The following is a 14,676-nucleotide window of genomic DNA, read 5'->3' as shown; positions in this document are numbered from 1 at the left end:
TGATCCTGAGGGGTGGAGGTCTCTGGTGAGGCCTCTGTCCTGAGAGGGGGAGTGTGCTGGCAGGGTTCTGAGGCCCGCAGTGCAGGTTGGGGTGAGCTCTGCTAATATCCTGCTTCCTCTGTGGTGCTGCTGCACTTCTGAGCAGTGTGAACACATGGTGTGCCAGTAATTGAGCATGGCCACACCCATCCCGTTGATGATACTGCTGGGGCATGAGGCTTTCCAGAGAGGCGGCCTGGATGGGCTCTCACATTACCGGAGGCTCTCTGAACATTTACAGAACATAGTCTCTCTCTCCCCCTCAAATGCCATGGCGCCCGGTCCCCGCTTGTAAGTACTTGGACCAATTTGCACCTGCGTGACTTCAGCCTGAGAGGGGTGTAGCATCACAGAGGGGTGGAGCATGAAGCGTCCAATCCACAAATGATATTTAAATCCATGCAAATAATAATTTTGTATTGGTCTGCGGGTGCGGGGCACACAGCTCGATACCACCGCAAACAGGAGACTGGACCATGGGGGCAAAATTGGCACCAGCCGCAAATTGTGATTTTTGACTTGCGTGCTATTCTCTGCCTAATTACAATTGCCGCCGGCGATGGGCAGTGAATAATTCAGCCGCAGGTGTCTCCCATTTAAAACCAAGATTAGAAGGAATTACTTCTCTGAGAGTATTGTTGGTGTTTGAAATTCTCTTCCCCAGAGAGCAGTGGAGGCTGGGTTGTTGAATATATTCAAGGCTGAGTTGGATAGATTTTTGATTGACAAGAGAGTGAAGGGTTATGAGGGGCAGACTCAATGGGCCACATGGCCTATTCCTGGTCCTATTTCTTAGTTATATTGTTACTTTGTTATGAAAATTTTAGATCAAGCATTTAACTTATACCGGGGACGAAATTCAATTTTGGAGTGGATGAAAATCAGGTGATGATGGATCGATAACCCCTTACTGACTTCCATGGAATCCAAATCTGGTGGGGTGTACGATGCTCTCATCCCATTTAATGTACTCATCGATGTTGAATTTGAATTGCACTTAAAATTACCTGACAGATGTTTGATATTCTGGTGCTTCAGCAGAATTGCTATAAAATAATCTACGTCTGTATGTAACTTGTCATGTAATTGGTCATATGGCCTGCTCTGACCCCTATTCCTTCTGGTCTATGTTGATATCTGGTATGTAAAAATATATTACAGGAAGACTACAAATCACCTTTTTCATTAATCAACCCATTCATTTAAATTTTCACATGTTAGAAAATGCAGTATGTGTAAAAAGATCAGATTTTCAGAGACTCAAAGTTTTAATAAGGCTGATTCATAAGTCTTTATTGTTTTTTATTGTTGTGGTTTTACTTCGGAAGCTAAAATGTTTTATTTCTGCAGCTTGCAAAAGATAAAGAGCGCCTGCAAGCTATGATGACACACCTGCATGTGAAGTCAACTGAACCAAAATCTACTCCTCAGCCTGTAAGTAGCGATCTATGGGCAAGGTGAAAAATGCTTAGAATGATCAACACATGCACCAATTTCTGCATATTCTTGATTCTGAGCAGTTTTGGATTACTGACTTACTTTAAACTTCCATGATGTTTTACTTGCGTTATTTTATCTGTGCATCCAGCTGGCTCACAGTTGTAGGCAGATTCAACAGTTCATCTGTTTTTAAAAAAATAATTATTCCACTGCTGGTCAGTCATGCCACTCCAGCTGTGGACATTTTAGTGTCAACAATTTTAATGAAGTATAAAATGTTGGGTATAATGTTGGTAAATATTAAGGTCCCAACCAGAGGTTTCATATTTAATTGCCTACTCATTGGTGTTTGACCATACATACCTTTATTGCATGATTTAAATCAGCTCTTGCCCGTATTACCATTTGGAGTACTGAGTAGTAAACCCTAAGGCCACTCTGGATTATGGATTCAGAATACTTGCACAACTTTTTCCATCCTACAGGCTGTACTCCCTGTCAGCTGATCAGTAGAGGGGTGTGGATGGCAATCATAGAGAAAGGCACTCGACCCTTCCTTCTAGTTAAAGGAAGAGAGCGTATTAACAGAATATTCCCGTGGGGGATGGGAGAAATTAGTCTTTCCGAAATGAGAAAAAAAGTGAAAATACAATTTTTAATTCTTTTTTCTAAGATTTTTCTGACGCCTAAAATCAAGGAGCTATGTTTGACCATTCCAAAGAATAAGGTAAATAAATAATTTGTAACCTAATAGCTGTACATAATACAGTTGTGCACTGACAAACACACACGCGCGCCGACACACAGAATGAATGTGGTTCTTGGCTTAAATTGGGAAAGAAAACTAAGGCCTGAAAAACCTAATAAGGATTTACCATGCAGTTCAATAAACTTCTAATAATGTTCATACAAAAAAGTAGTTCCACTTAATGTTAACAGGTAGCAGATTACATCATAATCATTATTCTGCTACCGTCCTGTAATTCTTTAAATGAACTAATCAATTATAATGGAAAGATTACCTTATTTCTTGCTTGAAACATGTATTATTCAGTCTCTGAAGGTACCCAGCCAACAACAGTATCATTCAGCATCAATATGTGAGAATTAATTGAGCATGACTGGGCCTTTAGTTGCCACTTGCATCTTCAGTCAATATGTGTTGATGCAAGATAATGGAAAGCTAGTGGCTCATCTGTGCAGAGTAGATGTTGAATAAAGAGGAGCAAAATGATTCACACCGTGTTTTAATATTAGTCACGATTAGGAAAATATCTTTCAAAGATTTAATAACAAAATGTTCCGGTGTCAGAAGTAAGCTGTTAAATTTGATTCTTGATGCGTAAATATGAAGCCTGCAAGGTGGCATTTTGAAAATGAAATGAAATGAAAATCGCTTATTGTCACGAGTAGGCTTCAATGAAGTTACTGTGAAAAGCCCCTAGTCGCCACATTCCGGCGCCTGTCCGGGGAGGCTGGTACGGGAATCGAACCGTGCTGCTGGCCTGCTTGGTCTGCTTTAAAAGAAAAGAAAGAAACTTGCATTTACATAGCATCTTATCATTACTGCAAGATATCCTAAATTACTCTCGAAGTGCAGTCATTGTTGTGTAGACAAATACTACAGCAAGTTTGCACGCAGCAATGTCCTATAAGACGATGAGAAAAATTACTAATTAATCTGTTTTTTGGTGCTGTTGATTGAGAAAGAAGTATGGACAAGATCGACAGAAGTACTAACCTTCAAATGCTGATATAAATTGCATTCACCAGAATAGGCAGACAGAAGTTAAGCTGAAAAGTCTCTGTCAAAGATGTTGCAAAATGAATTATTGCAATTTGTAATAAAATTGTAAAATTGACTCAGTTGCGATTGTGGTTTGGATCCCAAAAGTTGGAATGGGGCAGAGGGATTTGCGAAGATTATCATACAAGAATGGGTAAACTGATGGTTATTCAGATAAATTGTGACGAGGATGCAGTGACATGCAGTGAATAAGTAATTCGAACAAGTCGTATTGCCACAATTCTCATGATTACTTTTTACTTAAAATGAAACATGTGACGCATACCAAAACAATACCACCACCTTATCAGTAAGAGAGAATTATAATGATTCTGATGCATAGGCTAAGTACTTAAAATTGAAAGTTACCCTTTGGTCTTGTTATAACCCTCTTGGGGGCCAAGGACTGTGCTCCATTTGTTTATCCCCTGAACAAGAGAAATCCACACATAAAAACCTTGTCCTTTCGGGGAGAGGAGTTATAATCTTTATAATTCTATACCATGGGCAGCACGGTAGCACAGTGGTTAGCACAGTTGCTTCACAGCTCCAGGGTCCCAAGTTCAATTCCCGTCTTGGGCCACTGTCTGTATGGAGTCTGCACGTTCTCCTTGTGTCTGTGTGGGTTTCCTCTGGGTGCTCCGGTTTCCTCCCACAGTCCAAAGATGTGCAGGTTAGGTGGATTGACCGTGATAAATTGCCCTTAGTGCCCAAAAAAGATTAGGTGGGGTTACTGGGTTACGGGTGTGGGCTTAAGTGGGGTGATATTTCCACGGGCCAGTGCAGACTCGATGAGCCGAATGGCCTCCTTCTGCACTGTAAATTCTATGATTCCTTCTTAGTTTTGTGTACACTGTAATAAACCTGTCGTTAATTCCTACCCTAATGTGTGTTCCTGTCGTCACTCCTGTTCGGATTCTATAGCTCTTGAACTTAAATTACCCCAAAGATATCTCCCTCTTTGATTGTTCTGCTCAATTCCAGGCAACAGTAGTTTTTATTTATTTTAATTTTATAATGTGCCAAACATGGAGAAATTCGGGTAAATGTTAGAAATTGAAATGCTTCTTCAAAATAAACTTAACATTGTATTTTGCCTCCCATCGTCAGAGTTCCTTTTGCAAGAAAACTTGCATCATAAATTAATAATGATTACTTACATTTAACCAGTAGAAAGAAAGGGGGAACCAATTGAATAGCCCTGAAAAACAGGCACTGGGCATTTTAATGGCCATTCCTTCCAATGCAGTCTGCACACAAGCTTTTTACTATCTGCTCATTACCATGATGTTAGCATACAGCCAGTGCCAAATGCTTTGTTGAACGGCTACATGCCTCAGCAGGGGTATCAAGTTCATGCAGGGTTAGCGAGGGTTGAACCTACCCTGCAGTACTTAAAGCTGCAGCAGATGCTGGATGTGGCTGGCAATTTTGTTTGAGCAGGAACACAGCATAATGTTGGAACAGGATGAAGAGCATTCTCCAATGCAACATAGGGTCCTTGGTGCACGAGGCCAACAGGCAGAGAGAGGTCTTCTACCCACAGGAACTAGTTCATCTTCCAGACAGATACTCTGAAGACATTGGGAGCAGATACCCATCAAGGCTAATACCAGCAGTATAGCCGGGAACCTAGATAGTATCATAAGTAGTTCAGTGATCTCACCTGTGGTCAGTGAGGGAATACACTTTCAAATACTCACATGACTGAAGACACCATACCAGCCTACTTCCTTAATTCAGCCACCAACATTCCCTGTGCCAAACATGACCATCTGGCTTATCCTCATCGTTACATGCTTAGCGCTGCCTCACATCAACTTTCAACAGGGTGCACATATTGTCAACTATTCCACTATAACAGACATATGACCCAAACAGGTTAAATCAACAACAAACTTTCCCCTCTCTCTCTGGCAGGACAAAGTAAGACCCAAGCACAGGCAGCAGCGCCTAACTGGTGGGGGGTGGGGGGGGGGGGGGGGGGGGGGGGGCAAGCACAGCTGCATGTCCTTACCCTCATTGAGGTGACGGTGTTTCCTATCATTGGGTGATACATCTGGTGCTATGGCTAGTGATGGAATTAAAAATACTGGCTGTGATGGTATACTCATACCTAATCCTCCTCCTCCAGATCCCACTGTTCCCCCACCCCTGCAAACTAATGATCTCTACAGATTTATAAATTGCAGAGGGTCTAAATGTGCTCTTTCCCTCACTGCAGCCTTATTCTCATGCCTTTCTCCTTTCAGATACCCAGGAATTGCCACCTGGCTAGGCAGTGGTACAGGAGCATGAAGTGGAAGTGGTACAAGACACTCACAGCTATGAACTCAGATGCTGACACTGCACATACTTTAGAGAATAAAATAGAGAGGCAGGATCTACAGGCAGCAAGTCGCTCTGCAGCAAAAGCAGAGAGATGGTATCCAGAGGGTGGGTTTGGGCACAATTTCTGCTGTCGAAAACTCAGATGAGGATGTTGATGGCATAGGGTACAGGAAAGGGCTGATGGGTATGCTCAGGCAAATGGTAGGTGCATTGGCAGGCTTGCTAGAGAGCCTACAGCCATCTCCAAAGAACATGGAGTCCAGTATGAACCTTGCATAGTGCTTTACACAGAGTTTGGAGTTCATCTTTTCCAGCAAAGAAATGGTGGCCAACTCCTTTACCATAGTTGTGGACCCAAGACCCAGCAATAATGCAGCATGGAGAGGGTAAATTAGGGTGTTAACTGGAGTGGTTCAGGTCAGGCCAAACTAATGTTGCACTCTGCCTGATCTCGCAATCTAACCATACTGCAGAATTCCAGTGCATGCTCATAGTGTCTGGGCTAACAACCAACAAAATGGCACGCAGGACCAGCTGCCCCAGAATTGTGTTTGTGCATGGTGCAGACATCGTTTTGGTACCAAATGTCACACATTGTGCTGAAAGTTTTGGCTGCTGCGAAACCAAATTTTGTTTTCAAAGTGACATACATTGAATTTCTCCAGATTGTGGATAGCTGCATCTGGTAGGTGCTTTAAACCATTTGGGACAACTTCAGCCACAAGGATCTTTTCCAGATATTTGGACATTTGTGCCTAATAGCCTGCAAACTGACCAACATCTATTTGACTAACTTCTGATTTGGGGAATTTTAATCTACCCTGCACTGAACTGAATCTTGTACATCATTGCAGGACATATCTTATGGCCTCGAATACAGCTAGGACCAAAGCCAGTCTCCGAACCTTGAGACTGCAGCCTGGTGGAATTTTAACTGGAAGTGGCATTTTGGAAGTTAGAGTGGCAATGATTGTAGCTTTTTTCAAATTTCACTATTTTAGATTTTTGATTGTGTTTTATACAATCTTATTTAAAGACAAAAGTGCCATTTAACAAAAATAATTATTTGACTAGAAGATCCCTTTGTGCCCGCCCCAAAGAAGTGTTAGGGTGGAGGTGATTGCAATGATTAGTTGGTCAATAAATCAAAACGTAATCTTGCATATCATTGTTTTAAACATGGAGAGAATCATTTTCTTTCCCAAGAAAACAATAGCCCAGATTTAAATGGCCAGCTGCTTCTGTAAATCATGCATGCTTGAACACCGGCCTGACTCAAGCCCTGCCCCCAAAAATAGGAAATGCTTGGTCAAAGGAGTGGGATGTAGACTTTCCAGCAATTTCTGGGATTTTCACCATCGTCTGGCAGAAACTCTGCAACTGTCAAAACTGGCAAGGAACTGTCAAATCATCAAGGATTCGTCTTAGAGTTGTCAATGGAATGTCAAAACTGTCAAGGAACTATGGGCAAAGGGTGGTGCGTGGGGAGCATTAATCGGCACTAAGTTGGTAATGGGGATATAAAGCCCATGAAGGTGTGGGAGACACAGAGGATATGAGGGGTCATGAGGTATGGATAGAGGGGCATAGGGGGTGTGGTGGTTTGTGTTGGCAAAGGTTGTCATGGATGACGCATGGGGAGTCTGTGGAGGATCGAAGTGTGTGGGTTGTAGGAGTATATCTTGTTTTAATCCTTTTAAGTCATTCAAAGCACCGAAGCACAGAAGTGCAACTTCTGCCCAGCCGTCTTCGCACCTGACAGCCTCTGCACTCGTTCCGGGAGTGACAGGCCCAACTTCCAATCCAGCTCACTCCCCCCAGAATGAAAATCCCAACAATGGGCGGCCATTTTTACAAGATCGGGTTCACAGAGCAGGGAATGAAAATCTGGGGTATTACTGGAGTAATAAAATACCATTTAAATCATTCACCTGAGGAAGGAGCAGTGCTCCGAAAGCTAGTGTTTGAAACAAACATGTTGGACTTTAACCTGGTGTTGTAAGGCTTCTTACTGTGCTAACCCATCATGGACCAATAAAGACGTATTCCCTAAGTGGCAAATAGAAAATCACTTTCATTAAAATCCAGCCAGCATCTCTTTGCTTTGGATTTAAAATTGTCATGTTTATGTTCAGTATAGGTTTTAAATACCCTAGAAAATGTAGCAAATAAACTCTTTTATTCTTGTTTTCTGGGGGTGGTGTGCACTCACTCTTTTAGTATTCCTCTTTTTATTTCCTCATTTTTTTTTTTCTTGATTGCTAAGAATGGAATGTTGGCTATGCCTCTCTGCAGTTCTATGGTTTTTTTTATTTCACAGGCTTATTTTCAGAGCAATTTTTAAACATTTGTCAGCTTTACCAAGGCTTTGTCAGATTTTTGTTTTAAAGGCTTTTTGCTTGCTTTTTGCTAGCTTTTTAGGTTGCCATGTGTATATTTAAGTTTTGAGTGAGTGCTGTTCTATTTCTAAATTGAAACTACCCAAGATCACAAATGGAATGTATAAATGATTTCAGCTGGCAGAACACCAGTAGTATTGTCAAGGGAAATATGTACATTATAGGGTAACTGCTAAACAATCCCAATCAGTGATTGCTATGGTCTGGGTAGGTGGTCCTATCACAATCACTTCAGCACTTTTCATATTGTTCAGATATGATAATGCTAGTTTATTCAAATGCCCAGTTGGGGAATAACTGAGTAAGTGTGACACTGAGGAGTTAAATGTACAGGGTGAAAAAAATAAACCCTCCTGTGACATTTCAAAAATAGCTATAAGAAATCTATTGCAAATTCTTCACTGGGCAGACATGCTACCTCAGAATAGTTAAATTTGTCTACAGTAAAATCTACACATGTTATGAGGACATTATAATTCTGTCTTAAAATGGACTTTGTATAAATGATAGTTAATGTTTTCAAAGATAATATTGCATTTTGTTTGAACCAACTGCTCGTGACTCCAGCCAGAAACATAAGACAGTTTGGTGTCGGGTCCTCCCAATTTCCCGATCCTCTTCCCATGAAAGATAAGTACTCTGTTACATAGTGGTGCTTTTTTTATTGGTTTGGTTGAGAGATGTTGTTAGCTCATCCAACCAAACCAAGTGAATTTAAGAAAGAGACAAGCCTCAAGATTCAGAACTGTTTTCTGGCTCTGTTTAGGAATTGAGCAGTGCTTTGAATGACAGCCTTTTAGTGACATATGACATGAGTGTTGAAAAAATAGTTCCAGCAGGAATGATGCAGTGCAAGTCATACACCACTGGAAATAAAACAACCATATATACAGCATAATGTTACATAGTCTTGGTAGTTCGCAAATAATGGAATTTCTAACATAGAGAAACAATAGCCATTCAGCCTTAGCTTTTCCATTGTCAAAAGCACAGATTGGCTGTACCATTGTATTAGGATTTTTAAAGATCTTACTCATGTGTGATAGTGATTAAGTTTTAAGCCTGTACTTATTCCAAATCTTTTCTTTATCTCCAGAGTAAGGATTTTAATAAGTCCTCAACATTATAAATTCTAGTCAACATACAGAAAATATACCAGACACTGAATGATGTCTGGATTTCATTGCTTTTTTTTTACCATCAAAAGACTGTAAATTGGAGTGTAAAACACTTGGCAGTAACAGTTCAGGGTATCAATGGAGCACACATATTGTTTTGCTTATAAATATTTTGCTTTTCAAAATTGAAGTTTATGTAGCAATTTCAATTGGCATCCCAACACAAAATGTATTGATAGTTAACCTGCGTTCCATTGTCAGTGAGTTTCAGTTTGCATGCTTGCTAACTGGGTAATTATATTCCGATTTTGAACAGAATAACCCATGCAATTGATAAATATTAATATTGTCTTATTATCAAGGAGAAGTGGGCTCTGATGATTAATCATCATGCTGGGTAACAGATGTCAGAATGTAAGCATACTGTTTATTAGCAGAATTATGCATCATTAAGTGCTACCTTTTAAAGGAAGCTGAGAATACCAATTTTTGTTGTTAAAAGATTGCAGTTTACAATTACAACTTTATTCAATCTGGCAGTTTACAGACAGACCAAAATTAACTTCACACTTTATAAGATGTTTCCATGAACTGTTATACATTTCTTATTTTACATTGTTAATAGTAAAAGTAATATCTATAGCAAAGGATAAAACATACTTGCCAGGGATTTATGAACAGTACTTCTAAACCTGTTCAGAACACCTAGCAGGTGATCAATACAACAATTAATGTTTGTCTCAGGGAGCTGCTGCAGCTGCAGGAAGCAATATGCAGTGAATGCTGTCTTGAAGGTTCATTCATTTCTATATTAAATTTGTTCAACTGGTGGAAAAAGGTGTGATATGGGAAATACCTGAGCAGGAGTTAAAGTAAATAATTCTGGTGGAAAATGCTTTCAAAGCAACATTCCAAAGATAGTTAATTTGAATGTGATTCATACTGCTTAGAAATTCTGTTTTTTTTTAAATGGTGACCAGTTTTGTTGAAAGAACTGTCTCATTTTAAAGATTTAGTAAGAATATTATAAAAGAAAATAAATATTAATGTCAAATTCGGCCAAAAGTAAGTGGCGCTGCTAAAAGTCATGAAAATAGCAAGAGGATGAGGCAGTGCTCCAGTTTCCTGGCTGTCTACAGTCATTTTTTTTTAAAGTCTTGGCATTTACCCAGAGCTAATTGAAGTAAAAAACAAGCATTCTTAACTATTGTTAAAAGGTGATATCCTATTTTCTAGATATCAGGGTAAAGTATATTGGGTGTTTTAAGTGAGGGAGTGCTGCTGCACATGCCCATTTTGTCACAGCTTTTTCCATGACACTTTTTGAAATAACCTAATACTTTTATATTATATCAGTGAACACAACATCATATTGTACTGACAACACATTACTTATTCCTTTATTAGGGAATACTTATTCCTTTGTTAGGGAATGTAGATATTGTGTAAAAGAAAATACAGCTTTTGTCCTTATTTAAATATTCATTAGATTCTTTAAAGCATGTTATGAAAACTATTTTTGTTTGTTTTTGTAGATAACAAATCTCAAGTTTATATAATTACATCATGCTTCCCTTGTCTTAATATTTGACAGAGAACGAGGCTTGTGATTAAAATTTTATTTACTATGCTGTGAACCAAGCGATCTAAAAGAAAATCGAATAGCTTGAAAATTGCTAAACTAAACCATGTCTGTTTGCCTTTATAGTTCTTCACTTGTGTTTGGAAAGGTTATTTAATAGGGCTGATCTGTGATGGAATTCTGTAATTGTGTGGTGTTTTAAAGTAAGCAAGTGCATAACCTCCAGATAATGACTATTAGCAGGACTCTGGTAATTGGAGAACTTGTGAACAAGGAGGTGCAGAAGGGTGAGGTGTTAAACATGGGTGATACACTTTTCACCTGAACCCTCCTGCCTCCATTGCTGCAGCAGGCTGAATCTCATCAGCAGTAATTGATGCCGTTATCAAAAAAAAATTGAAAAGTGACACTTCCAAAGCAATTGACAGAGTTGACATTCCATTAATTTGTTAACGCAATTCACAAGTGATTGTCATAGATGAAACACCTTTCCCCATGATGCCCGGATTGGTGCTTTCTTTTCTACCGACTGCAGTCATATTTAATTTGGAAACTCTGTTCCTTTGGCAAATTAGCAATTAGAACAATTTTGTGGGAATATGTATTTGTGTCATTAGTTTTCCTCCAAATTAATAGCAAGAGCAGAGGTCAGTCAGAAATTTTCCAGTTGACTGGAGTACCTCTGTTGAGATTTGGAGCTGGTTTGGAATAGCTGCAACTGCAAGCTAGAACAGAACAGCTGCTTACAGCCACAATGGCTTCAGAGCTCCACTTTAATTAATTTACCTCATAGCTATTATTGCGAATATCTCTGCCTCCTCAAAAAAAATTACTGTTTCGATAAAAAAAAAGTCTTCAGACATCTTGTGTCACTATAGGCTGATGATGGGGTCAGTTTGATGCAGCGTTTAATCATTAGATCACCTCCATAAGCATCTCTTAATTAGAGTCCTTTCAATACAATTTCATCTTTTAATTAGCTGAGATTGTCTGCTTCCTCTGTAGCTTATTAGTGGCAGCACAGTGGTAGGTGTGATTCACACTGTTATTTGTCAAGCCTGTTAAAGCTTTCCCCTTTCTCCTTTTTTTCCGCCATTACCCAAATCTCACCTTCAATCTGTCTTCATAGCTGAACTTGGTATCAAATGTCACGTTATCAAAGACTGCATCCGAGGCATCGCCACAGAGCTTACCTCACACCCCTACAACACCAACAGCCCCCATCACCCCTGTCACGCAGGGACCCTCTGTTATCACCCCAACCAGCATGCATAGCATGGGACCCATCCGGAGGCGGTACCCAGACAAGTACAATGTGCCAATATCATCAGGTAGGACCTTTTGTTCCGGAAGTTATTGATGTATTCAGCTTTTACTTTGTAATTATTAGCTGATGAAAGATTACTTTTAAAATTATAATGGAATGAATCAGCTGTAATAATCATTTTGTGTGGAGCAACTTTAGAACCATTTGCTTTTTTCCCCAATACATTAGACTTTAATAGACGTTTGGGCCTATTTACAGACATTGCTCAAAATCAAGAGTTCTACAAGAATGCAGATGTTAGACCTCCCTTCACATATGCTTCATTAATAAGGCAGGTGAGTACAGCTCTTGAATTTCTGAAATCTTGACATTCAGACACTTTAAGTAAGAACACAATTTTGTCATACGCTTAAAACCCACGAAAGCTGATTTGTATATTGATAAACAACAAATGATAAGTTATTACAATGACTTGATGCGGAAAATGTTGAGGCACCTCTAAGTATTATGCATCTTACTGTAGATTTGCTTTAATAGAAATGCATAATTATAAGAAAATTAATTTGGTAATTATGAAAATAATCTAGTCAAGGTCCATTATCTTTGTCATAATTCACATTTTTCTTTATCCACATTAAAACACACTTAGTGTTGAAATAAGATAATTTAAGAATACGAATTTCTTCCTCAAGTTTATATACTCCTGTTAATTAAAAGAAACATCTATGATTGTCATATCACAAACTGTATTTTTGTCTCAGGCAATTCTTGAATCTCCAGAAAAGCAGCTAACACTAAATGAAATATATAACTGGTTTACACGAATGTTTGCCTACTTCAGACGCAATGCAGCTACATGGAAGGTAATTAATTATAATTTAAAAAATAAAATGTTCCAAACGAGTTCCTTGTGTTAAAATAAGAATCCCAGCTATTCTTTTGTTCAAAGTAAACATGACATTGCATCTGACTTTGGGGTATTTGCCACAAATTTTCAGCAATCAATCCAAGCTGTGACTCTCACAATTAAATTCCTTTAATCTATAGACTATGATGAAGGAAACTACAATAGATGTTTTTGCCTGCGTCTTTATTGTATTTTGCATATAATAAACATGCAACACTGCTAGTACACAGCTATAGTCGATAATCATCCTGCCATCTGAACTAAATGTGCTGCAAATGTTCAGGCATGATCCACTAATTAGATGAAAGAATGGCTGTTTGCCTTGCAATGCAAACAGAAGATGCAGTCTTTGTCCTTGTGCTTCATGTCCTTTCACATACCATAGTTCATTCCATAGTCTGTGCTTGCCACAAGTGTTGGAGCTGAGCCTGCTCACCTGGAATCTGTAGAATAAAGAAAGAAGATATCAAATCTTCCGGTCAGCCACAATGCTAGGACGATTGCTGCTGACTGCGAAGATCACTGCGCCCTTTCCTTTTTATGTTCCAGTCCAGAATTCCTGTCCTGGCTGCAATAGCTCAGCCATCCACCGGGCGAAATGACAAACGGGAGCAGTGAAAAGAGCTCACCACCCCCCACACCCCCCACCCACATCTCCCTTTTACAATATCAGCTGCTGTGTTTGGGTAAGTGTTTAAAGAAGATTTTCAGTGGTAGGGTGAGGGGCTGACAGTCGTGGGTTGAAGCGGGTTCTGTGAGGATACGTAGTCAGATAAGGGTGCAGTGGGGTGGATAGTCAGATCAGGGGAGGGCAGTAAGGTCTTTGGGTGGATGGGCAGTTGAGTCATGGGGAGGGTAAGCTGTCAGGGGCGTGTGGGCAGTCGAGTCAGAGGCGCGTGGGCAGTCGTGTCAGGGGCGTGTGGGCAGTCGTGTCAGGGGCGTGTGGGCAGTTGGGTCAGGGGCGTGTGGGCAGTCAGGTCAGGGACATGTGGGCAGTCGGGTCAGAGGTGTGTGGGCTGTCGGGTCAGGGGTGTGTGGGCAGTTGGGTCAGGGGTGTGTGGGCAGTTGGGTCAGGGGCGTGTGGGCAGTTGGGTCAGGGGCGTGTGGGCAGTCGGGTCAGAGGTGTGTGGGCAGTTGGGTCAGGGGCGTGTGGGCAGTTGGGTCAGGGGCGTGTGGGCAGTTGGGTCAGGGGCGTGTGGGCAGTCGGGTCAGGGGCGTGTGGGCAGTCGGGTCAGGGGTGTGTGGGCAGTTGGGTCAGGGGCGTGTGGGCAGTTGGGTCAGGGGCGTGTGGGCAGTTGGGTCGGGGCGTGTGGGCAGTTGGGTCAGGGGCGTGTGGGCAGTCGGGTCAGGGGCATGTGGGCAGTCGGGTCAGGGGCGTGTGGGCAGTCAGGTCGGGGTGTGTGGGCAGTCGGATCAAGGGCGTGTGGGCTGTCGGGTCAGGGGCGTGTGGGCTGTCGGGTCAGGGGCGTGTGGGCTGTCGGGTCAGGGGCGTGTGGGCAGTCGGGTCAGGGGCATGTGGGCAGTCGGGTCAGAGGTGTGTGGGTTGTCGGGTCAGGGGTGTGTGGTCAGTCGGGTCGGGCGTGTGGGCAGTCAGGTCAGAGGTGTGTGGGCAGTCGGGTCGGGGCGTGTGGGCAGTCAGGTCAGGGGTGTGTGGGCAGTCGGATCAAAGGCGTGTGGGCATTCGGATCAAAGGCGTGTGGGCAGTCGGGTCAGAGGTGTGTGGCCAGTCGGGTCAGGGGCGTGTGGGCAGTCGGGTCAGGGGCGTGTGGGCAGTCGGGTCAGAGGTGTGTGGCCAGTCGGGTGGTGG

General features: G+C 41.5%; 1 protein-coding gene across 18 annotated transcripts in view; it reads left to right on the top strand.

Moving 5' to 3' along the window:
- The window catches only part of foxp1b (forkhead box P1b), a 645,688-nt gene that overhangs the window by 563,934 nt on the left and 67,078 nt on the right, over nt 1–14,676 (top strand). For 15 of the 18 annotated variants that reach the window (XM_038810651.1, XM_038810658.1, XM_038810652.1 and 12 more), the window contains 5 exons: nt 1,390–1,473; nt 2,153–2,206; nt 11,825–12,026; nt 12,191–12,297; nt 12,724–12,825. In XM_038810651.1, coding sequence (XP_038666579.1) covers nt 1,390–1,473; nt 2,153–2,206; nt 11,825–12,026; nt 12,191–12,297; nt 12,724–12,825 — 549 coding nt within the window. The remainder of the gene's footprint in view (nt 1–1,389; nt 1,474–2,152; nt 2,207–11,824; nt 12,027–12,190; nt 12,298–12,723; nt 12,826–14,676) is intronic. The other 3 variants (XM_038810659.1, XM_038810660.1, XM_038810661.1) reach the window with 3 other exon arrangements.

Source organism: Scyliorhinus canicula, chromosome 11 (genome assembly GCF_902713615.1).
Source record: "Scyliorhinus canicula chromosome 11, sScyCan1.1, whole genome shotgun sequence".
Classification (NCBI taxonomy): Eukaryota; Metazoa; Chordata; class Chondrichthyes; order Carcharhiniformes; family Scyliorhinidae; genus Scyliorhinus; species Scyliorhinus canicula.
This window is presented reverse-complemented; position numbering and strand designations above follow the sequence as displayed.